We start from the raw sequence: 24314 nt of genomic DNA on the forward strand, positions 1-24314 counted from the left end.
GGATTATTGTTTAAGATTCATCCTTTATTGAAATGATGCCTTACTTATTTTGTAACTGGAAGTTTGTACCTCTTAATATCTTTCATCTGTTTTGCCCATCCTCACACACACACACCCCCAATTGACAACCACCAGTTTGCTTTCTGTATTTATAAATTTGTTTCTGTTTTTTGTTTATACACACATAAGTGAAATCACATGTTATTTATCTTTCTCAGACTTTCTCAGACTGTTTCACTTAACGTAATACCCTATTTAGGTCCATCCATGTTGTTGCAAATGGCAAGATTTCATTGTTTTTTTTATGTTTGAGTAATATTCCACTGTATATGTATACCATATCTTCTTTATCCACTTGTCAGTAGACATTTATGTTGCTTCCATATCTTGGGTATTATATCTTGGTTATTATAAATAGTGCTGGCAGTAAACACAGGGGTCCATATATATTTTTGAATTAGTGTTTTCATTTCTTTGAGTAAATGTCCAGAAATGGAATTACTGGATTATATGGTACTTATATTTTTTATTTTTTGAGGAACCTCCATAGTGTTTTCCACAGTGGCTGCACCAATTTCTATTCCACTAACAGTGCATGAGGGTTACCTTTCTCCTCATCCTTACTAACAATTGTCATTTCCTGTCTTTTATTCTAGCCATCCTGACAAGTGTAAAGTATCATCTCATTGTGGTTTTGATTTGCATTTCCCTGATGATTAGTAGTGTTGAACATCTTTTCATGTGTGCCTGAAGACTTTTCGTATGTCTTCTTTGGAAAAATGTCAGTTCAGGTCCTCTGCTCATTTTTCGATTGGATTTTTTTTGGTGTTGAGTTGTATGAGTTCTTTATATATTTTGGATATTAACTCCTTATCGGACATATCATTTGTAAATATCTTTCTCAGTAGGTTGCATTTTTCTTTTGTTGATGGTTTCTTTCACTGTGCAAAAGTAGTCCCAGGTTATTTTGATGTAGTCCAGTTTATTTTTGCTGTTGTTGCCCTAAGCAGACAGATTCAAAAAAATATAGTGACTTCTATGTCCAAAAGTTTATTGCCTATATTTTCTTTTAGGAGTTTTATGATTTTGGGTCTTACATTTAGATTTTTAATCCATTTTGAGCTTTTATTTTTGTATATGGTGTAAAAAAAATGGGCCTAGTTTCATTCTTTTCATATATCTGCCCAGTTTTCCCAATACCGTTTATTGAAGAGATTGTCTCTTCCTTATTGGATATTTTTGCCTTCTTTGTCATTGATTCACTATATAAATGGGTTTTTTTTTCTGTCCTCTGTTCTGTTCCTTTGATCTATGTGTCTGTTTTTGTGCTGGAACTATACTGTTTTGATTACTATAGCTTTGCAGTATAATTTGAAATCTGCTATTGAAATCTCCAACTTTATTATTCTTTCTCAAAATTTCTTTGGCTATTCAGGGTCTTTTTTTTTTTTTTTTTTAGATTTTATTTATTTATTCATGAAAGACACACAGAGAGAGAAAGGCAGAGATGTAGACAGAGGGAGAAGCAGGCTCCAGGCAGGGAGCCTGATGTGGGACTGGATCCTGAGACCACGGATCACACCCTGAGCCAGGGGCAGGTGCTCAACTGCTGAGCCACCCAGGCATCCTTATTCAGGGTCATAAGTCGTTTCATCGACATTCCAAGATTATTTGTTTTAGTTTTGTGAAAAATGCTATTGGTATTTTGATAGGGATTACATTGAATCTGTAGATTGGTTTGGATGTTAACCAATGTTTAACAGTATTAATTCTGGGGATCCCTGGGTGGCGCAGCGGTTTGGCGCCTGCCGTTGGCCCAGGGCGCGATCCTGGAGACCCGGGATCGAGTCCCACGTTGGGCTCCCGGTGCATGGAGCCTGCTCCTCCCTCTGCCTGTGTCTCTGCCTCTCTCTCTCTCTCTCTCTGTGACTTTCATAAATAAAAAAAAAAATTTAACAGTATTAATTCTTTCAGTCCGTGAGTGTGGTGTATCTTTCCATTTATTTGTGTTGTTTTCAATTTATTTAATCAGTATTTTATAGTTTTCAGAGCATAGGTCTTTCACTTTCTTGGTTAAATTTATTCTTATTTATTTTATTCTTTTTGATGCAATTGTTTTTTTTGTTGTTGTTTTTACAGATTTATTTATTTATTTGAGAGAGAGAGAGAGAGAGAGAACACAGGGAGTGGAGGAGGGCTAGAAGGAGAGGGAGAGAAAGTCCCAAGCAGTCTCCTCACTGAGTATGGAGCCCAATGCAAGGCTCAGTCTCACAACCCTGAGATAATGGCCCAAGGTGAAACCAAGAGTTCGATGCTTACCTGACTATGCCACCTAGGCATTCCTCTTTTTGATGCAATTGAAAATGGGATTGTTTTCTTAATTTCTCTGTTAGGTCATTATTAGTGTATAGAAATGCAACAGATTCCTGTATGTTAATTTTGTATCCTGAAACTTTACTCAATTAATATTCTAGTTCTAATAGTTTTTTTGTTGGAATCTTAAGGTTTTTTAGGCATATAGTATCATGTCACAGGAAATAGTGAATTTTATTTCCTCCTTACCAAGTTAGATGCCTTTTATTTCTTTCTGTCTGTTTTCTATGGCTAGGACTTCTAGTACTATGTTGAAGATAAATTCTAAGAGTAGACATCCTTGTCTTCTTCCTGGTTTAAGGGGAAAAGCTTTCAGCCTTTCATCATTGAGTCTGATATTAGCTTTGTGCTTGTCAGATAGCATTTATTATGTTGAGGTACATTCCTTTTATACCCACTCTGTTGAGAGTTTTCGTTATGAATGGATGTTGAATTTTGTCAAATGCTTTTTCTGTATCTATTAAAATGATTATTTTTTGAAATGATTATACTATTTTTATTCCCCTCCTTTTTTTTTAAGTAGGCCCTACACCCAGCATGGAATCCAATGTGGCTCTTGAACTCATGACTGATTGAGACCTGAGCTGAGATCAAGAGTCACACTTAACTGACTGAGCCAGCCAGGCATCCTATCCTTCATTTTATTTTAGTGTGTTATATCACATTGATTGATTTTTAGATATTGAACTATCCTTGCACCCCAGGAATAAGTCCTGCTTCATCATGATATATGATTTTTTAAATTTAATTTTTATTTACCTTATTTTTATTAATTTTTATTTATTTAATTTATTTATTTTTATTGATGTACAGTTAACATACAATGTTATATTAGTTTCAGGTGTAAAGCATATAGGTTCAAGAATTCTATACATTACTCATTGCTTACCATGGTAAGTGTAGTCACCATCTGTCACCATACAAAATTATTGGTGTTATTGAATATTCTCTGTGCTGTATTTCTCATCTCTCTGACTTGTTTATTTTAATGTGAATTTGAATTTGGTTTGCTAATATTTTGTTGAAGATTTTTGCATCTATGTTCATCAGAGATATTGGCCTGTAATTTTTTTTGTAGTGTCTGTTTGGTTTTTGGTATCAGGGTAATGCTAGCCTCATAGAATGAATTTGGAAGCATGCCTTCCTCTTTAATATTTTTGAATGGTTTGAGAAAGATAGATATTAAATCTTCTTTAAATGTTTAGTAGAATTTACATGCTAATCCATCTGGTCCTGGACTTTTATTTGTTTGGAGTTTTTGGATTACTGATTCAATTTCATTACTAGTAAATGGTCTGTCCAGATTTTCTGTATCTTCCTGACTCAGTCTTGGAAGATTTCATGCTTCTAGGAATTTATTCATTTCTTTTATGTTGTCCAGTTTGTTGGACTATAGTTTTTCATAGTAGTCCCTTATAATTCTTTGTATTTCTGTATTATTGATTATATTTTCTCCTCTTTCATTTCTGATTTTATTTATTTGAGTTCCCTTTTTTCCTTGATGAGTCTGGCTAAAGATTTATCAATTTTGTTTATCCTTTCAAAGAGTCAGCTCTTAATTTCATTGATCTTCTCTTTTGCTTTTTTAGTCTTTATTTTATTTATTTCTGCTCTGATTTTTATTATTTCCTTCTACTAACTTTGGGCTTTGTTCTTTTTGTCATTTCTTTAGGTGTAGAGTTAGATAATTTATTTGATATTTTTCTTGCTTCTTGAGATAAAACTGTATTGCTCTTTACTTTCTTCTTTGAGCTACTTTTGTTCTGTCCCAGGGATTTTGAAACATTATATTTTCAAATTCATTTGTTTTAATGTTTTTTTTATTTCCTTTTTGATTTCTTTGTTCACTCTTTGGTTGTTTAGTAGCATGTTGTTTAGCCTGTAGGTATGTTTTTTTTTCCAATTTTTTTTCTTGTAATTAATTTCTGGTTTAATACTCTTGTGATTGGAAAGATGATTTATATGATTTTGGTCTCATTAAATTTGTTGGAACTTGTTTTGTGGCCTAACATGTGATCTCTTTTGGAAAATGTTGTGTGGGCACTTGAAAAGAATATATTTTCTGCTATTTTGGGATGAAATATCCTGTATCTATCTGTTAAGTCCTCTGGTCTGATATATCATTTAAAGCTATTGATTCCTTATTGATTTCCTGTCTGGATTATCTATCCATTGATGTAAGGGAAGTATTAAAGTCCCCTACCAATATTGTATTACTGTCATCTTCTCTCTACCTGTCTAATATAAGTGCTCGTATGTTAAGTACATAGTTATTTATGACTGTTATATCCTCCTGTTGGATTGATCCTTTAATCACTATGTAATGCCCTTCTTTGTCTCTAATTTCAATCTTTGTTTTAAAGCCATTTTGTTTGATACTACTCCCACTTTTTTTTCTATTCACATGAAATATCTTTTTCCATTGCTTCATTTCAGTCTCTTTGTGTCTTTAGGTCTGAAGTGAATCTCTTACAGGTAGCATATAGGTGGGTTTTGTTTTTGTATCCATTCAGTCACTGTATGTCTTTTGATTGGAGTACTTAATCCATTTCTTTTTTTTTAAGATTTATTTATTTTAGAGAAAGTCCAATGCTTAACTGACTGTGCCACCTAGGTGCCCTCTTTTTAAAAATATTTATTTATTCATTTTAAAAAGAGAGATCGTGGGTGGAGATGGGGAAGGAACAGGAAAAGAGAATCCCAAGCAGACTCTGCACTGAGCACAGAGCCTAACATGAGGCTTGATCCCATGACCCTGAGATCACTACCTGAGCCAAAACCAAGAGTCAGACACCCAACCAACTGTGCCACCCAGGCTCCCTTGAGCACTTTAGTTCATTTACATTTAAAGTAATTAACAGATACGTACTTACTGCCATTTTGTTCATTATTTTTTGGTTGTACTTCTCTGTTATTTTCTTCTTTTACTCTCTTGTCAATTTGATGACTTTCTTGAATGTTATGCTTGGATTCCTTTTTCCTTATTTTTTGGGTATCTATTAGAGGTTTTTGGTTTGTGGTTACCATAAGGTTCATATATAACATCCTCAGTATATAGCAGTCTTGTTAAATTGATAGTCTCTTATGTTTGAACTCATTCTAAAAGTACTACATTTTTACTCCCCTTCTCCATGATTTATGTCTTTTTATTTTGTGTATCCCTTAACTAATTTTTGTAGATATAACTGATTTTACTACTTTTGTGTTTTAATTTTCATACTAGCTTTGTAAATGATTGACCTTTACTATATGTTTTCTTTAACCAGTAAAACTGTTTCTTTCATAATTTTCTTACCTCTGGTTATGGGTTTTTATTTTCCACTTAAATAAATCCCTTTAACATTTTTTGTAAGGCTGGTTTAGTGGTAATGAACTCTAACTTTTGTTAGAGTGGGCTCTATGTGGGCTGCTTGTGCTTTCTTGTGACTGGGCCATAACTGGGAAACTGTTTATCAGTCCTTCAATTCTGAATGATCACCTTGTTAGGTAGAGTATTCTTAGTTGTAGGTGATTTCCTTTCAGCCCTTTAAATATAGATCATGCTACTCCTTTTTAGCCTTCAAAGTTTCTATGGGACACCTGGGTGGCTCAGCAGTTTAGTACCTGCCTCCGGCCCAGGGCATGATCCAGAGTCCTGGGATCGAGTCCCACGTCGGGCTCCCTGCATGGAACCTACTTCTCCCTCTGCCTGTGTCTCTGCCTCTCTCTCTCTCTCTCTCCCTCCCTCTCTCTCTCTCTCTCTCTGTGTGTGTGTGTCTCATGAATAAATAAATAAAATCTTAAAAAAAAAAGTTTCTGCCAAAAAAAAAATGACCAGATGGCCTTATGTGGGGATTGCCTTGAATGTAACTAGTTGCTTTTCTCTTCCTGCTCTTAAGAATCTTTCTTTATCTGTGATTTTTGACATTTTAGTTATGTGTCTTAGTAGAATTCTTTCTTTGGGTTCATTTTATTTGGGACTCTGTTTTATTCTTGGCCCTGGATGTCTGTTTCCTTCCCCAGGTTGGGAAAGTTTTTAGCTATTATTTTTTCAAATAAATTTTCTGCCTTTTTCTCCTGCTCTCCTCATTCTGGGACCCCTATGATGCAAATGTTAATATGCTTGATGTTGTCCCCAGAGGTACCTTAACCTATCCTCATCGTTAAAAATTATTTTTTATTGTTGCTATTCAATTTGGATTTCTACTACCCTGTCTTGCGGATCGCTGATCCATTCTTCTGCATCTTCTAATCTATGTTGATTCCCTAGTGCATTTTCCATTGTTATTGTATTCTTCAGCTCTGATTGGTTCTTATATTTTCTGTCTTTGTTGAGGTTATCATTGACTTCATTCATTCTTCTCTCAAGTCCAGTGAGCATCTTTATTACCATTGCTTTAAACCCTTTATCAGGTAGATTGCTTATCTCCATTTTATTTAGCTGTTTTTTGTTGTTTGTTTAGGTTTTCTTTCATTCTTTGGCTGGGAACATATTTCTCTCTTTTTTTATTACTCTCTGTTTGTTTCTATGTACTTGGTAGGTCAGTTATGTTTCCTGATATTGAAGGTAGTGGCCTTATGTAGAACATATCCTGTGGTACCGAGTATTGCAATCCCACCCTGGTCACCAGAACCAGGAGCTCCAGGAGTGTGCTCTATGTGGGCTGCTTGTGCTTTCTTGATGTGACTGGGCCATAATTGCTGTGAGTGCACTGGTGGGTGGGGCTGGCCCTTGGCATAGCTGGCTGAGAGGCCTGGCTGCAGCTGCTGTGGGTGTGCTAGTGGGTGGGATTAGCTCCCAGCACAGCTGGCTGAGAGGCCTGGCCACAACTGTTGTGGGCGTTCTAGTGTGCCAGAAAATAATGTTAATAATTGCTTCACTTTTGCTGGGTGCTAATGAAAAAGTAGCTTAAAATAATATAAAAGTAGAAAGATCTATGGCTGTGATTTTGATAAAACTTTGGCAATAAACCTTATACAACAAAAAAATCTTTTATGAGCAATACTTCCTTTTAATAGCAGAAGCTACAGAGTTGATATCTACTTTATAGTTCTTGAGTCAAACATATGAAACTATGTCAGCTGTCCCAATGTGTGGATTTCTCTAATTTCCACATTGGATTTAAAATGTGGGGATTATTTTTTCCTTAAAATAAATAATTCCCTCTGTAAGACTTCATCAAGTGTACAATTTTTTTGCCCTTACATTCTTATATTAAAATATAGCTTTATAATTAAATTCTTCCCTGTGCCCTTATTATAATCTTATGCATCAAACAAAACGATTATCTAAAATAGCATATTTTCATTACTGCTCCATTAGTTAGATTGTGTGGGGATTTTATATTACTCCATATATTCTCAGGCTTAAATACTAGAAAATTTATACAGACATAACTGGGGTGATATATAATGTAGCCTATTATGCATGAGCTTGCAGGTCATTTCCTTTTTTTCTCAGCATGGTTCCTTACTTCATGACTCAGTTTTTGTGACATGCATTTATTTACTCTAATTCTTACTGACTTAAGTAAGTACGCCAATCATTCAACTTTCTAGGATGTTGGAACACTTTATAAGAACAATATAGAATATTTGTAATTGAAATTCTCAGTGAGGCCTGGGACATTGGGTCCCCATTTCACAGGCTACATAGACATGGGTACTTGACAAAATGCTTGTGTTTAAAATGATCCTTGTGTTTCTAGTTTAATGTTTTTGAGGTCTGGCCACCTTCCCACTGTCGTAAGAATCCATTTGTAGTCAGAATCATTGTGTATTGAAATAAATAGCACATAGTGATGTTTATGACACCATTATTGATAGGGGAAGAGGTGACTCAGATTGAGATGAGGGTAGAACATACAACTCAGTTATGCTGTGTTCAGATTATCATTGCAAAAAAAATTTTTTTTGAAGTTTCCTCTGCCCCTTTAAGTCTGGGCTTCATGTCCCTCTTCTGGGCTCCTGGAGGACCTAGTGCTTTCTCCTTTTAAAGCTTATGCCATGAGTAGTAATTGTTTGCTTCTTTGCCTAGCCTTCTAGTTGTCTCTGAGATTTCTGTTGGCAGGGAAATACAGTTCAGCTTTGTTGTCTCCATAGTGGCCAAACACACAGAAGGGTGGCAATGAATCAATGAACGAACAGGTGGAGTGAGGAAGCCATGCAGTCACTGCTATAATCATTGTCTTTGCACATTAACCCTGAGTGTGTTTAAGGGTAGCAGCATTTCTGATATGAGCCTTGACCCTCAGCTGGTAGAACTGAAGAAACCACCAAACCAAGAGCGGAGCTGTAGATTGTTTTCTACATTATTGTAAATGAGTTCTGCACAATAATGGCACTTTCAATTTTACTTTTATAAGCAGTTTCATTCCTGTTTGGTAGTTGGAAACACAATCTTTCTGGGTCTATTTCCTCAGAGTAATAGGATGTTCTACCCACCTACTATACTGAACCCTAGTGTGGATTATCTAAGTTACCTTTCACAGCAGCCTGGTGAAATAGGTGATATGTAGGGACTGGGGAAATTGAAGCTTAGGGTGACTAAGTAACTTGCTGAAGTTCATACATACAGCAAGTGAAGGGCTCAGGCTCAAAACCAGTCAGGCAGGCTATAGGGCCTTCATCATTTCCCAATACTGTCCTATTTTATTTTTGTTCAAGGAATTTATCACCATGGGAAAACTTTGTTTCTGTATTAGAACGCTTAGTCTTTGATTGCAGAGACCTTGTACCCCCAAGTATAAACCAGTGCCTGCATGTAATAGGTGTTCAATCTTAATAGAATTAAGATTAATTCTATATATATATATATATTCTTAATATATAGATTTTTAAAAAGATTTTATTTATTTATTTCTTCATGGGAGACATATACAGAGAGAGAGAGAGAGAGAAAGAGAGAGAGAGAGAGAGGCAGAGGGAGAAGCAGGCTCCATGCAGGGAGCCTGATGTGGGACTTGATCCCGGGACTCCAGAATCATGCCCTGAGCCAATGGCAGGCACTAAACCGCTAAGCCACCCAGGGATCCCCATTAATATATAGATTAAGTACTGCCTTCCAGAATGTGAAATAAAAGATTAGGCTAAGTGCTCATTTTTTACTATATTACAATTTCTTACATATTCCAATTGTTAATTCTATGAATATTCATTTTAGGAAATGATTTGTTCAAACAGAAAACTCAAATTGTTTAAAAAGATACCTTCAAAAAACTCTTAACCTTGAAAACATCACTGCTTCAAATATTCATCCACACATGTAGGAATTTTGACCCTACACTAACCTAAACTTCCATACAGAGTCTGAGGATGGAGCTGTCTCAGATCTTTCCTGCAGGGAGGAAATGTTACTCTCTTATGTTGCTTATATCCACTTTGTTATCCCTTAAAGGTACCTAAGACAAAACAAAATGAAAATACATCTCACACTCCTGCTTACTTTACAGGGGTAGGCTCCAAACTGGCTTTGCTGTGAGCATCTCTTCATTCTAAAATGACCGTGGATCTTTCGTATTTCCTATTTCTCTCACTGTATAGCAATTGCAAATTTGAGAACCAAACGGAGACCAGTGGGTATTCCACAGAAGCACTGGTGGTCTAGTACCCACAGAGCTGCTTGGGAGGTTCTAACCCTGGAAGCTGAACCTGTTTAATCACCTTTTCCCTTTTACTTCACCTCCTCCCTGAACTTATTATTTGCCTCCTTACTTAGGAGTTCAGTGAAAAGAATCAACCCCTGCAGAAGCAGTGTGTTTTTCTGCCAGTGACACTGGCTTCAAATCCCATCCCCCAGACTCATAAATTTGCAACATCTTTCTCCCTCCACAGGGAAGGAGAGTAGCTCCGTAACTTCTGTGTGACCTGTCCTACTCGGTACCACAGTCTGGGCCTCTGAGTCTTCTGGGTCCCTCAGTATCATCAATATTAACATTCTTTAGTTCTAGGACTCCTTTTTTACATAAGAAGTCACTGTATCATTTAATTGGGAAGTTTCCTAAGTATAATGAATCTATTTTCTAAAAAATATATCAAGTAAACATTTTAAGGGTATACTCTTAATTGAAATAAGTGTACAGACAGAAAAATGTCCCCCATGCTATGTCCTTTCTTTGAGCCCTTACATACCTTCCCCTCTGGCATAAGCTTTCTCAAACCAGAGGCTGGGACTTTGTTCTTTTATGTTGGAGCAGAGTTCATATCCCATTTATTTCATATAAAATGAAATAGTTCATTCCAGAGGTTTTTTTTGAAATGTGCATTGCCTCCTGTTGTTATCTTTGCATTTAGATTATATTCAATGCCCATATTGCATGAGGAGGTTTAATGAAACTGCAGCCAACCGACATATTAACTTCTGCAAGGATCAGTCTTCTCGCCGAGTCTTTGATCCAGCCCAAACAGCAGCCAAATTGGCATCCAGAGTGCAGGTAAGCATCTCTCCCCAAGTGTTGGCTCTGTGCCTTCGTGTGCTCAGGGCAAGCAGGTAGAATTTGCTAAGGAAACGAAGTTCTGCATCCCAAGAAATGTAAAGATCAAGATAGATAAGCATTGTCACTCACCCTCATGAAAGTTGACTTTTGAGGATGCTTTGTAGCTAACAGCACCTTTGGGTGTTGTAGAAAAGATATTTCTACAGTGTTTGAAGGTTCTTAGGATGAAGCCTTGAATATGTAAGTAGTGTTTCTATGGTATTGTGGTAAAACTCTGTCTTATATAATGGTAGTTATCAGCCTTAACCATCCAGAAAAGCATTGCAAACTTGAAGCGAAGCTGCCTGAGTGGGGAAGGTATCACAAGGAAGACTGTTCTATAGGTCATGGGTTTTGCTCTATAATAGAAGAGGAGTCTGTAGCCTTTTATTTAAACCCACAGAGTCAGCAAGTTAAAGTAAATGAATGGAAGCAACTGTTATAAATAGGTACAGATAAGTAAAATGACAACCTGACCAGGAAGACAGTAGGTTTATGAAAATAGAACTGGAGTCCAGCAAACAGTTCATAAACATCAGAGGTCCCAGGGATATAACTTACAGTATACTGCCAAAGCTGTTAGTTTCAAAACATGGCTCAGTCACCAAGGAAAGATTAACTTGGTCTGAATACTTGAGGGTATGAAACATATTTAGAAAGATTTCCATGAAATCCAGTATGTAATAGGGGTGGGAGCCTCTCCAACAGTAGCATATCCCACGAACTGTGGACTCTAAGTTCTATCTTCACATACATTCGGTAACTGCTGCTCTGTCCCAGACATGATGGGTGCTGATTGATCAGCATTTGTAACTTGGCAAAAGAGAAAGACTTGGAAATGAGGCAGTGGGAAGCTGTGGTAGTTGACATGTACAGAGCACTATGGAAGAAGAGGCCATTGTGAGCCTTTGAAGGCTTCACAGAGGAGCAGCATTTCCCCCTTGAGTATTAGATAGGTTCACCGGCCTAGAGTGGGAATTGGGGAGGACATTATACACAAAATGTCCAGTTGTGGCCTGAGGAGCTCACCATGTGGGGCTAAAACATGGAGTGTCTGTGGGATGTGATGGAGATGATGGTCCTTTCTTCTTGGTAGGATAGGCACCATAATTTGTGGTGTATATGATTGCTTTGGGCTTGAATTCAACCGAATTTTGGAAGTTTTCTAAATAAACCTCTACCTATACCTTTTAAAGCAGTAAAGGATATATTACATTTCTTCAAATGATTCTAATGAGTCCACAAAGTAAGTCAACATTAGTGTAGCCAAAGGGAGCCCAGGGAAGCAGCAAACGGAAGTGCTTATTATTCCTGACGAAGGCCAGCTGGCCATCCTGAGTGTAACCAGTGACTTGGCCCTGTTCCTCTCCTTGTTTTCCAGAACTAAGTGGTGATGGGGAACACAGAAGAAAAATTAGTTGCTTTCTGAGGAAATTCACTGTAGCCTGTATCTGAACAGCAGTACTTGTTTCTCTTATGCCAGCTTCACCAGCTTCACCACTCAAGCTCTGGCTAATACTGAGACTTATTCAGAGTGGAACAAAAAGGGAGAGGTTGTTTTACTTCCGAAGGGCTGTTAATAGCACAGCTGAAATGTGTCTCTATGTTAAACATAATCAACTTTAAAAATGTGTATACCCTTAACCAAAAGAGACCAATATGGGCCTCCGAAAATAGCTGTCTTTGGATGGGGATGAGCTACCTGCTGTAGTCTAATAACTGTCCTTGCTCAAGTGAGAATTCTCCCATGAAGTAACAGGTTATCTTTATACAGTAGTTGCCATGGAAATGTGGGGACCAGTAGCCAGGTAAGAAGCTCCCAAAGGACCTTTTGATCCTTATTCTGTATTAATGTAACTTCTGCTGCTACTGCTACTCGGCAGGCTGGGGTGTGGTATAGGGATGATGGAATTCCATGTTTAAAACATTTGCTGCCTGCCAATGTCTGTTTTTCTTCTCTGTTCATGTATTTAAAAACAAAATCATCTTTAAGTAAAATGAAAAACTAAAATGTTCCATAACTATCCTTATTGACATTAAGTGATTTCTTATGTCTCCATACAACTAATTTTACAGGATTAACATATCACCACTCCCCTGAGGGGCTGATTATGGAATGAAAGTGCCAAAACCCAGACATGGCTCTGAGAAAAGCAGAAGGACAGACAAACTAGGGTACAGGTTGTGCATGCCCCCTTCCCGTGGGGGCAGCAGGTCCCAGAGATGACTCCAGTCTGCTGCTGGTCAAGTGGAAACAGATTTACCTCCTGTGTGCTACCTGAGGTCACAGAATTGTTCCCTGTCTCTCTTGCTCTTTCTGTAGGCAAGGGCAAAAAAAGAGCCAACTGTAACCAGTGCCGTGGGAGCCCTGCTGCAAAACAGGGCTCTGGAGACCCCAAATATGGCCCCAGCTAGGCCAGGTGAGTTGGAGTGAACATGTCAGCTATCACATGTCAGCTTTGGGATTTGTTGGCAGCCAGCAAAGGTTGACGTCAAATGTTCCTTTTGTTTGTTTGTTTGTTTGTTTTTCAAATGTTGCTTTTGGATATAAAGATATATGAGTTTGTTCAAGGTTAAAGCTTATTTGCCAAGGAGTGTTTCCTAATTTATCAAGATTCGATAACTCCGTCAGTATAGAGAGTCAGATACTATTACAGCAGCATGGTCTAAACCATCAGTCTCTAGTCTAGTGAAATTGAAACAAGATCAAGAATAGGAGATAACAGTGTGTCAGATATTGTGTGGAAAATAAGAGAAGAAAACAAACAGCCAAGATATGTAATCAATCTGAGTGTCTGCTGATGGGTGAAAGGTTAAAGATATTGGCTGTATACACAATTGAATATTACTCAGCCATAAAAAAGAAGGAAATTCTGCTTCCCGTGACAACATGGATGGACGTTGAGGTCATATTGCTGAGTGAGGTATTCAGTGAAAGATTAATACTGTGTGATCACACTTACATATAGAATCTTTAAAAAGTTGAACTCATAAAAACAGGAAGTGCAATGGTGGTTGCCAGAGATGAGGGTGGGGAGGGGGAAATGATGGTCTAAGTATACAGACTCCCAAGTAGAAGTGCTGGGTATCTGTACACATGGTGACAATAGTTAGCAATATTGTGTGATATATTTGAAAGTTGCTAAGATCTTAAATGTTCTCACTATACACACAAACACATAAACACACACCAGAGGTAACCATGTGAGGTAATGGATTTCTTAACATTTTTGTGGTGGTAAGTGGTTTTGCAATAATATATATGTGAATCAAATCATCATATTGTACACCTTAAACTTACACAATGTTCTAATCATTATATCTCAGTAAAGCTGGGGAAGAAAAAGAAAAGAAAAGGTTTCCTTGCTGAACTAAGTAATTTCTTCCAAGTAGCAGAAATACCTAACCACCATTACAGTACTTAACCATGTGCTAGACCCATTTCATTTTATCCTCCTGGTAAGCTTCAGATGTTTTGTTTTGTTTTTAGGATTTTATTTATTTATTAATGAGAGACATAGAGAGAGGCAGAGACACAGGCAGTGGGAGAAGCAGGCTCCACACAGGGAGCTGGACGTGGGACACAACCCCGGGTCTCCAGGATCAGGCCCTGGGCTGAAGGCGGCGCTAAACCACTGAGCCACCCGGGCTGCCCAAGCTTCAGATGTTTTAATCTGTGGGAAGGCAAACAGACTCAGAGAGGATAAGTTATTTGTTCAAGGCACGCAACTGGTAAACAGCAGAGCTGAATGAGATCTCTATTGCACTATCTGTCCTCACTGAGCTGCTTTAATCAATAAGCATTCTTCTTTACGATCAACATTCTGTCATGAAGGCAACGTAAATTAACTCATGACCATATTGGCGCCTCTGATCAGGAGTCTTATTTTGAAAGTGTTATCAGAACCAGAGTAGGAACAGAGTAGTCTATAAAGTCACCAGAAGGCTTTATTATTAGTTTTTAAATTCCTCATGAGTTGTTTATCATGGGTTAAAAGTGGAATGGGGCATTTAAAAAGATTCCCTATAGCCCTGTAAACCCGTCATTAGTTTTTCCCTGATCTGTGAAAACTTAAAAATGGAGTTTTAGTTTTCACTTTGAAAAAAATAAATTCAAATCATATATGAGTTTATTTGGTAAAACTTTCACTAAGCTATTTTTCTAACATATAAAGAGTAGTGTCCTTCAGAAGAGACAAATTATATTATGGTTTCTTTTCTTATTTTTCCAAAGCTTGTATTATAATGCTTCCCTTCCAGTGAAAAGCCCTCCTTTAAGCTTGAAGTTAAAGCTTACTTGCCAGGAGGGAATATTTCTTTCTTTTTTTCTGTTTAAGATTTATTTATATATCTGAGAGATTGAGAAAGAGAGAGAGAGAGAGAGAGAGAGAGAGAGAGAGAGAGAGCAGGGGGTGGATGGACAGAGGGAGAGAGAGAATCTCAAGTAGGCACCATGCTGAGCACGGAGCCTGATGTGGGGCTCCATACCATGACCCTGAGATCATGACCTAAACCAAAATCAAGAGTAGGATGCTTAACCAACTGTGCCACCTAGGTGCCCCTGGCGGGAAGATTTCTTCATTAATTGTGATTAGAGAACTCTGACAATGTACAAAGTTCTATCAGAGAACAGCAGTGGAATCTAGGACCTTCATACCCTGGCCTAGTAAACTCACAAAAAGATTAGAAATGGAAGGAGACAGTGTGTCAGGTATAGTGTTGAAAATAAAAGAAGGTTTCTTCCTTGGACTAAGTAATTTCTTTAAAGTAGCAGCAAAGCATAAGAACAAGAATTCGGAAGTCTTATGTTCTAGTATGTGATGTATCCCTGTATATGTGACACATCCTCTGACATGTCCTGGTATGTGACATTAGGCAGACCGTTGTAAAGACATCATTTTGATACATTAGAAAATAGATTAGTAGCTAGTGGGTCTAAGTAAAATAGTATTATGTGTGCTCTTGACACATAATGTGGAATGGTGGTGTAGGACCGCTGGGATGTTGCTAAGTAAAATGCACATTCTATACCACCACTGCCTCAGTGTTGTTCCTTGACCATAACAGGCCTGCCACTTGTGGGCTTAGGGCCCATACTCACTGATTGCTCCTTCAGTGAGAAACCAAACCAGTCCCCACTAATCTTCTCTACTTGCTCCCTTCAGTTCTTTGCTGAGTGGCATCCTCAGAGATTGAGGCCCCCCAATCTCTCCATTTAAACTGAATCAAACACTCCATAATTCCCTTTGCAGCTTCATTTAATAGCATTTATCATCATCTAATATCTAATGCATATTTGTCTCCTACCACCACAAAAGAATGTAAGTTTCAAAAAGTTTGAGATCTGTCTACTTTGCCTATTTTTAATTGTACTGGCTAAAATTGTTCGTGGCACATGTGAGATGTTCAGTGGATACTTGAAATATATGGGAGAAAGTAGGTATCCTGATTCTATAGTTTCCCACTGAATTATTGGTTATGTGAATTAGAATTTTCATATTAATTAGCTTTAAGAAATCATTTTTGTTTTATTTCAGGTTTAAGATGCTTTGAAAATTTAATTTTTTGTGTTTTCCTGTAGCCTTACCTGTTTACGTTTATATTTTTCTAGAGATTATTTATTTTAGAGAGAGAGAGCATGTGTAAGAGCAGGTGGGGAAAGGCAGAAACGGAGGGAGAGAGAGAGAGAATCCTAAGCAGGCTCCCTGTTCAGTGTGGAGCCTGATTCAGGGCTTGATATCACAACCCAAAGTCAAGAGTCAGACACCAGGTGCCCCTCACCTTCTTACATTTAAATAGTCTCCAGTGTTGATGTGTCTTTAAATTAGTCATATTTCATTTGGAATCATTCTGAGGAGAAAGTATATTGAACATATAAGAAGCAAATCGAGGAGAGGTGAATTCTCAAAAATATTTAAGGCTTGGAGAAAAGCACTTCCTTTCACTAATATGAACAGGCTCATGTGTGAACCAGATTTGCATCTTACTCTCCATTGTTTCTCTTCTGCTCAGTCTTAATCTATTTGTAATATGAGAGTCTTTTAAAAATTGTAGTTGCTGGGCTTTGCTATTTCTAGATTGATAATCAGTAGTTTAGGCCACTTGGTGTCACTCGCCTTCCACGTAAATCCTATTATTGTCTTTCATCTAACTGGTAGTTAACTCCCTAAAACTCTGGCTTTCATTCTTAAACTCTCTTGAGTAAAAGAAACATGTAGTACCTTCCATGTACAGCATTTTGTTCTAAATTCACAGTCAGGGGAGACACGTGTGTAAATCACAATTCTTATCCATTCTAGAATCTAATGAGAAGATAAGCATGTGCAGGAAGATCTCTAATACAAGAAAGCATGTGATGTTTTATGAAGTTGATTCACAGCTGCCATGGATGTTCAGAGGATTCATTCATTCATCACATAATCATTATGCATGGTCTATCTATCTATCATCTATCTATCTAAGAGAATGAGCAGGGAGGAGGAACAGAGGGAGAGGGAGAAACAGACTCCCTGCTGAGCAGGGAACCCATGCGAGACTCAGTCCTAGGACCCTGGAAGGCTAGCCCTACAGCAACAAGGGCCATAAACACTGAGTGAGGCGCCCAGACTATCTGTGATAAAAGCAGACGCTGGTGATGTATCCTCCGGCACTCGTGCCTGTGTAAGTTAGGCAATCGTGATGACCTGGGAACTTCTCGTTTCTAGCTATGTTGTTTGTCTGCAAAAAAATGCTTTAGAGAAAGAACATTTCTAAAAAGTATCGTGTAGGAAATTAATGCTCAGTGTAGAAAATAATTGGAAAATGGAGAAAAAGTGTGAAGAAGATAAAAGTCACAATTCTACATCCTGACATGATCACTGTTAACACCAATATTTTTTCCCATTTTTTCTATTTGTACTCTCTGAAGATTTCCCTATGGCACAAGAGGTGCTGTTTTTGTTAAAACATAGTATCACAAGATTACTTATTTAGCTCATTTCCTTGTTTGTGTCGGGAAGGTAGATTGCTTCTACTTTTTTGCTATGCCAAATAACTCCCTTCTTCATGAATAATAGCAGAAACTTACATCAGACACTCTTCTAAGCACTACATATATTAACTCATTTAATCCTCACAATGGCACAGGGGTAAATGTGCTGTTCAGATTCCTGGTTTACAGGCAAGGGAAGCTCGGAGAGTCTAAGCAGTTTGCTCAAGTAGCGCCATAGAAAGGGGTGGAACCGACCAGATCCTTTTCTGCTTTGGAAAAACTGGATCAGAAATGTAAACATTAAGGAGATATGCATTTATAATGTAATAATTATCTATAATATCCATGACCTATAAATACATTTAATATATAATATGTAATTTTTATATATATTTATGTGTGGAAGTTGCTTTGGAGTAAGGTTAGATCTTCCTTCATTCTCACAAAGATTCTGATGTTCAGGTGGAAAGTGACTTTATAACCTAGTCAGTAGGTCTAACTAGTGGCTGTGTTCTCCAGGGTTTGGATAGCAAAGTGACTGATCTCCCGAGAAGGCCCTGCCAAGCAGCAGCTCCTGCAGTACTTTTATACAGGAAGACTAAGAGCCCTACAAAAATCTAGTTCTGGGTTCTAGAGCTACGTTAAATTATGTGTTTAGTGAAGTGCATTGTACAACTTTATTGAGGTGGGCTCTGCTTTTATTTCTGGAGCCAGTAGATCTGATGAAGCTAAGCATCTTGCCCATACTAGCATCGCCTTCTTGGCTAGTTTAATTATGTAACAAATGTAAAGACTATCAAAGGGTCAGTTGCTGATTCTTTGGAAGACATAAAACTTATAGATCTTTCGGTAAAATGAACACTGAAAGTTCTATTCCTGTGTCTTTTGATAGTTTGATTGACAATTTCCTTGGGATGTTTGGTGACTCCCCCCTTCATAAAACACTAAATAGAATGGAGAGCTCTAGAACAGAGGGCAATTGTTTCATTTTACAAAAAAAAAAAAAAAAAGATTTCTCTGAGACTCCTGTCCCATACCACGTGGTACAAAACAGATTGTGGCATGGCATGCTTATATCTATAAACTCCTTCATCCTCATATCTAATACTGCTGCTGGGCACAAAGGAAAAGAATCCTGTTTGTGGAATGAGTCCATCGCTATGTAAATAACTCCTGGGAGGAAAGGCATCTCATGCTTCTATAAGGCTTATCAAACCCTTTCTGGAATGAGAGCAGGCAAAGAACTGTAAAGACATGATATACTTAGGGAACATTTCAAAAGCCAGGACAGCAGTGGGGAGAGGTGGTGAGAGTCAATTTGTTTAAATGGTGGGCCACTCGAGGTGCTGGTCCAAAGGGCTCATCCTTGAGTACGCGAAGGGCTAGGGGCAGAGGAGAGAAGATGCCTGAGATGGTCACTATTTTCCTTATTATTTGGCCCAGGATAGGAGACTGAGTATACTTGTCTATAGCTACAAAACAAAACAGAACAAAACAAAAAGGAAGAGAGACTTTTGAATCCAGTGTGAGGATTTCATAATCATTCCTTTTTTTTTTCTTGCTAATGTTTGCTTTCACATAATAACAAATCTGTTTATGTCTGCAAAGGATTAGCAGTGGACCCTGCTTCTGGAGCAAAACTCAGACAAGGATTTACTAAATCTTCTAAAAAAGATTAACTCCTAGAGTCCAGGTAGGAAAAAAACAAAAATTAACTTCAAATCCAGGTGTTCCTGACCATTGAATGTGCAAGATACAGTTAGTAAGCCTTTAAGAGAACAAATCCATAGCAGGCAAACCAAAGAGAAATTTGGGTGATCCTTCATTTGGTTTAATAGAATGTGTGCTCTTGAAACATACTCTTTTGTTAAACATATAGTCTGAAAATGATATTCAGCTTCTGACTCGACGTAACAGGAAAGGGGAATAAGTCCTCATTTTCCTCTGGAAGGCTACCACCGAGTCCCTTTTCCCAAACACATTTCCCCCAAAAGCGACAGTTCCCAGAGATTGATAATGAATAGGGCTGCTATGGAGACTTTTTTCTTGATACTGTGAATTGTTTGTTAGAACAATTAAAAATGTAAAGATGCCTATATTATTTAACATCCTCAGTGAAGTTCTAAAGTAAATGCCCTTTTGTTTGTTTTCAGACTGTCTCCCTTTAACTCATCAACCTGGACAGCTGTGCACCCAGGAACGCCACCTAAGGGGAGAGGAAATTGGAATAAGCCCATGATTATTCTTGAGACATCATGGAGAACAAGTAAAAATGAGATTCACCTTTTCTTCAATACTCCTTTTAAAATTTTCAAAATGATATTAAACAACACATCAACCTGTATGACAGTGGTTGACTTTATTTTTAATTACATTTAATAGGTTTTTAAAGAAATGTCGCTTTGATGTTAGAACCTTTTAGTAAAACAGTCTTTTGGAAACGTTTTATTTAGTAGCATTATTTGCTTACTAGGAAAATCGTGTTTTACCTAGCTTCAGTCTGCATAATCTGAAATCTTTGTTTTGCTATTTGCTTCTAATTAATCACTAAGTACTCCTAGTTAAGTGTCCATCTGTATACCATGAAGAATGGTCTCACACCAGTGCACACAGTTTTGGGGAAAACACTGCCATGGAGGGACAAGTTCCAATAACCTTTCTACCCTGTGGGAAGGATACTCTTAAGAGGACTCAGGCTATTTATTTATCACGGCCAAATCAGAAGTCAGCTGCTCATCCCACCATTGGTTTTATATGGCTCTGTTGGGAGGTGTTCCTTCTTTCTGGTTGCCTTCCTCAGGGTGAATAAACTCTTTTTGTAGAGTTCTTTATACTTAATTCATGTTTTTTCATGTATGAACTTCAAGTTTTTTCTTGACCTCAGAGAATTTCATGAGTTAAGCTATTTTTCCTGTCTAAATTCAAGTAGGAGAATCCCAACCTACTCCCACTTGTAGTGCAGCAAACACAGCACCTGAAACCCATATGATCAACATTTTTGGGACCTAAAGCTGTTTATGCTCAGGGAAATCAGGTTATGTGTCCTGCAACGGACTGAAGACTACTAAGCCATATAAAAGTATTTGTGGGAACTTCTATAAATGGATCTTGGGAGATCTGCTAAGGCGAGCCAGTACTCTCTCTCTCCAGGCTCTGGCAGATGGCCTTCTCTGAGGGATGACAGCGGATATAGGAATGGAGGTCAGCATCCCAGTGGATTGCTACTGAAGAGGTAAACTTTATTCCTTGGTCTCATTTCCTGCTCCCAGATTAAATTGTACTTTAAGGCTCTCCCAGGCCAGTTTCATATACTACAGCCAAGCCCTGGGCCACTTGTCTGCTGCCCTTCATGGTCCTGAGCTCATTGGTAAGGGCTGTGGGTCAGGGTTTCTCACACTGGCCAATAGGCTTCTTTGATGGGCAGAGGTACTCCAAGCTTCCTTCTCACCAACTACCCCCACCCTTATAAGAGGTAAAACAAACAGGATGGTCAGATTCAAGGGCTCATACTACTTCCTGAAGAAATCCCAATAAGGAATAAATTTCTAATTTGCACTAGAAAGTAATGGTAAGGACCACTGTAAAACTGGAACATCGTAGTCCAGGGTAGACTAAACGCCAGTAGCCAGTAGTCTGACACATACATCAGAAATAAATGACATACTATTATGGGAAGATCCAAGAGTTGTATCAGTAAGTTTTAGAAATAAATAGTGCTAGGAACTTAAGTGTATGAGCTTCTGCCTTAAATCTTAATTTACTCAAAAAGGTAGTTCCTAATAGAGGCTGAAAAGAAGTCAGAACAGTAGTTTCTGTGGGGGAAGTAATGACCAGGAGGGGGCATGAGGGAGCTGGGGAGGGAGCAGGCAATGTTCTAGATCTCCATCTGCAAGGTCACTTAGGTGCAGTTGTATGCAAAAATCAGTCAAGTCAAGTATGCAGGATTTGTAGAGTTTATTATATGTAAGATATATCTTCATATAGAAAGCCTCTAAACACAAAAGACAAAGGAGCTTAAAAAAAAAGGTTAGGTTTTATGTTTTTAAAACTCATTAGATACCAAATTCAAGACATAGATTATAGTTACATTGCAAATGTTAACCTTTTTGAATAAAACTAATATTTGACTTAAATGATGAATTTAAAATGCATTTATTGGTGATTAAAAATAATACTTAAGCAGAGTAGTATTTTAAGCCAGACAGCAAAGAAATTCTTGTTTAATATATATATATATTTTAAAATTCCAGTAATATTTTCTTAAATTCCTGTTAAAAAATATAATCAATATTAAAGTCAGCAAAATGCTTTTTTTGACTGACGCCTGGATTATTTTACCACTTAACCTGGTTACACAGTGATTTTTTTTTCTGTCAGATGTAACTGACAGCCAGTTTAGTCTTTAAGATAAATGAAGTGATAACTCACATTGTAGCATCTTGTGGAAAATATTCAAACTACATTTAAAATGCTTTTTTAAAATGGAGACGTCTATTATTCCACAAGAAATTGTTTCTGTAAAACTACAGGTTGGCTATGGCAATAGTAACTAAACTACATCCAACCCTGAAGGTAGAAAAATCCCTGAAAAGAAATACACAGCCTAGTTATAATATGCAATATAAAGGTTATTTTCTTATTTTAAAAATTCTCCCATCTTGGAGAAATCCAAACTTTCCATAGTTCCCTTACTAGGCAGTGCCACATAAAATTAGTTAACATTATGATCATGGCTTACGATTAAATTCAATTTGACAAACACCTATATATAGCAGCCCTCGTTTGGATGTCGGTTATGACGATATTTGCAGTTCCATTAAAGAATACTTGCTTATTAAATTTGGTACAAAGCATGAACACTCAGGACAGATTGGCACAATACATGCAGTTCGAGAACTCTCTCGTCTCAAGCCAGTCATCATCACTGAATAATCCATATCCCCAGTCCTGCTTTCTGTATCTTTCCTTGTAGTATAACTGATGTTTAAAATGCTTCTTAAAACACCTTCCAGAATAAGAAAAGTACGCTTTAAAAACCAGTCATCTGAATGCATGATGGAAATGAGGCAGGATGGCAGAGCCAGTGCCAGCTGGGAAAACATGGGGGATGGGAGGAAGAGGGAGCTGGCCCAGGCTCATGGTGCTCATGGCTAGTGAGGGGTCTTGTTGTTGTTGCCCCAGACAGCCTAACCTGTGGGGCAGAGACTCCCCAGGCCCCAGGGTGAGAGTGCTATTCCCAAAAGCATTTTGGGTAGCAGGTGGGGGCAGCTGCCAGAAGCCCAAGAGGGGGGAAATGTCCAAAGAGGCAGGTATTGTTAGGTTCACAGCATCCGCAGGTAGCTCCTTGGGCAGGTTTACTTTACCAGCACTTCCCTTAGCCAGATCAAAACCTGGGGTGAGCTTGTGAGGTGACTGAGGCTCTTGCAGAGGCAAGTCCTCAAGCAAATTGATATTGCAAAATCCTTTAGTATCTGTTTTGAGGGGCAGGCTTGCAAGTGGAGAGTATGAGGTAGAACTGGTGTTGTACTTGTGATTCTGGAGGGGTGGGGGAGGAGAGCTGGGAGATGTTACGGGGTGGAGGGGGGCGAGGGGCTCTGGCAGCGGTTGTACAGGCTGGGAGGTTTGATCCGAGGGGTTGTGGGGGTGGCTGTGTACCTCACCTGGCAAGCTACTTGCAAGCCCGTTCTGTGCAGGAGCTCCTAAAGGGTAAGGAGACAACGGGGCAGCCTTCAATTGAAATTGGGGAGAGATGGAGTGGAAGGTGCTCAGAAGGTCTCCAGACTGAAGACTCTCTTTCATCAGCTCCTGTGAGTGTGTCTTCTTGGTATGTCGCGTGAGGTGGTCTTTGCGCCCAAATCGCTGGGCACAGAACTGGCACAGGAAGTCCTTGCAGCCTGTGTGGACCACCAGGTGGCGCCGCACGTCTTTCCGGGTGTAGAAGCATCTCTCACAGTGGTCGCACTGGTGCTTCTTTTCCTTGGTTCCGCTGGGGGGCTTCTCTTCAGCGTGGGCTTTGAGGTGGTCCAGCAGCACCTCTGTGCTCCCTAGCTCCAGGGCACAGACCCCACAGGTAAGGTCGCCGCTGCTGGCCGCATGGAGGGCCAGGTGCCTCTTGTAGCCCAGCATGGTGTTGTACTTCTTCCCACACTCCTCACACCCAAAGGCCATTTTGTTGGGGTCATGAGTTTGGAGGTGGTTTTTTAGGTGGTCTTTCCGGTTGAATGTCTTCTCACAGTGAGCACACTGGTGAGATTTCTGGGGCGAATGGGTAGCCATGTGCCTAGGAGCAGAAGGAAACATTTCGTAATAGACTCAATTTTGTTTTAATAGTCAAATGTGTAGGAATGATAGGAAAATGTTAAAAGTTTTCTCTAGATGCTGGCATAAAAGATTTTCATTTAAAAATAGCTTTTCTGTATTTTCCATATTCTACAAATACGTAACTTTATAATTAAAAAAAAATAGGCACTACTAAAGGTCTAGTACAATTTTCATACCTGAAAAATGTATTTTCCTCA

At 38.4% G+C, this 24314-nt stretch overlaps 2 protein-coding genes across 17 annotated transcripts in view; one reads left to right on the forward strand and one right to left on the reverse strand.

Moving 5' to 3' along the window:
• ZC2HC1B (zinc finger C2HC-type containing 1B) overlaps nt 1–20140 on the forward strand; it is a 42744-nt gene extending 22604 nt beyond the window's left edge. The window contains exons 5-8 of the mRNA XM_055311656.1: nt 10645–10784; nt 13150–13246; nt 19405–19489; nt 19950–20140. Of these exons, the coding sequence (XP_055167631.1) occupies nt 10645–10784; nt 13150–13246; nt 19405–19475 (308 nt within the window). The 3' untranslated portion in view covers nt 19476–19489; nt 19950–20140. The remainder of the gene's footprint in view (nt 1–10644; nt 10785–13149; nt 13247–19404; nt 19490–19949) is intronic.
• Nucleotides 20141–21733: 1593 nt separating this feature from the next.
• The window catches only part of PLAGL1 (PLAG1 like zinc finger 1), a 112116-nt gene continuing 109535 nt past the window's right edge, over nt 21734–24314 (reverse strand). For all 16 annotated transcript variants that reach the window (XM_055311666.1, XM_055311664.1, XM_055311668.1 and 13 more), the window contains one exon: nt 21734–24076. In XM_055311666.1, the coding sequence (XP_055167641.1) occupies nt 22837–24076 (1240 nt within the window). In that variant the 3' untranslated portion in view covers nt 21734–22836. The remainder of the gene's footprint in view (nt 24077–24314) is intronic.

The sequence above is a fragment of the Nyctereutes procyonoides genome, unplaced genomic scaffold (genome assembly GCF_905146905.1).
Source record: "Nyctereutes procyonoides isolate TBG_1078 unplaced genomic scaffold, NYPRO_anot_genome, whole genome shotgun sequence".
Lineage (NCBI taxonomy): Eukaryota > Metazoa > Chordata > Mammalia > Carnivora > Canidae > Nyctereutes > Nyctereutes procyonoides.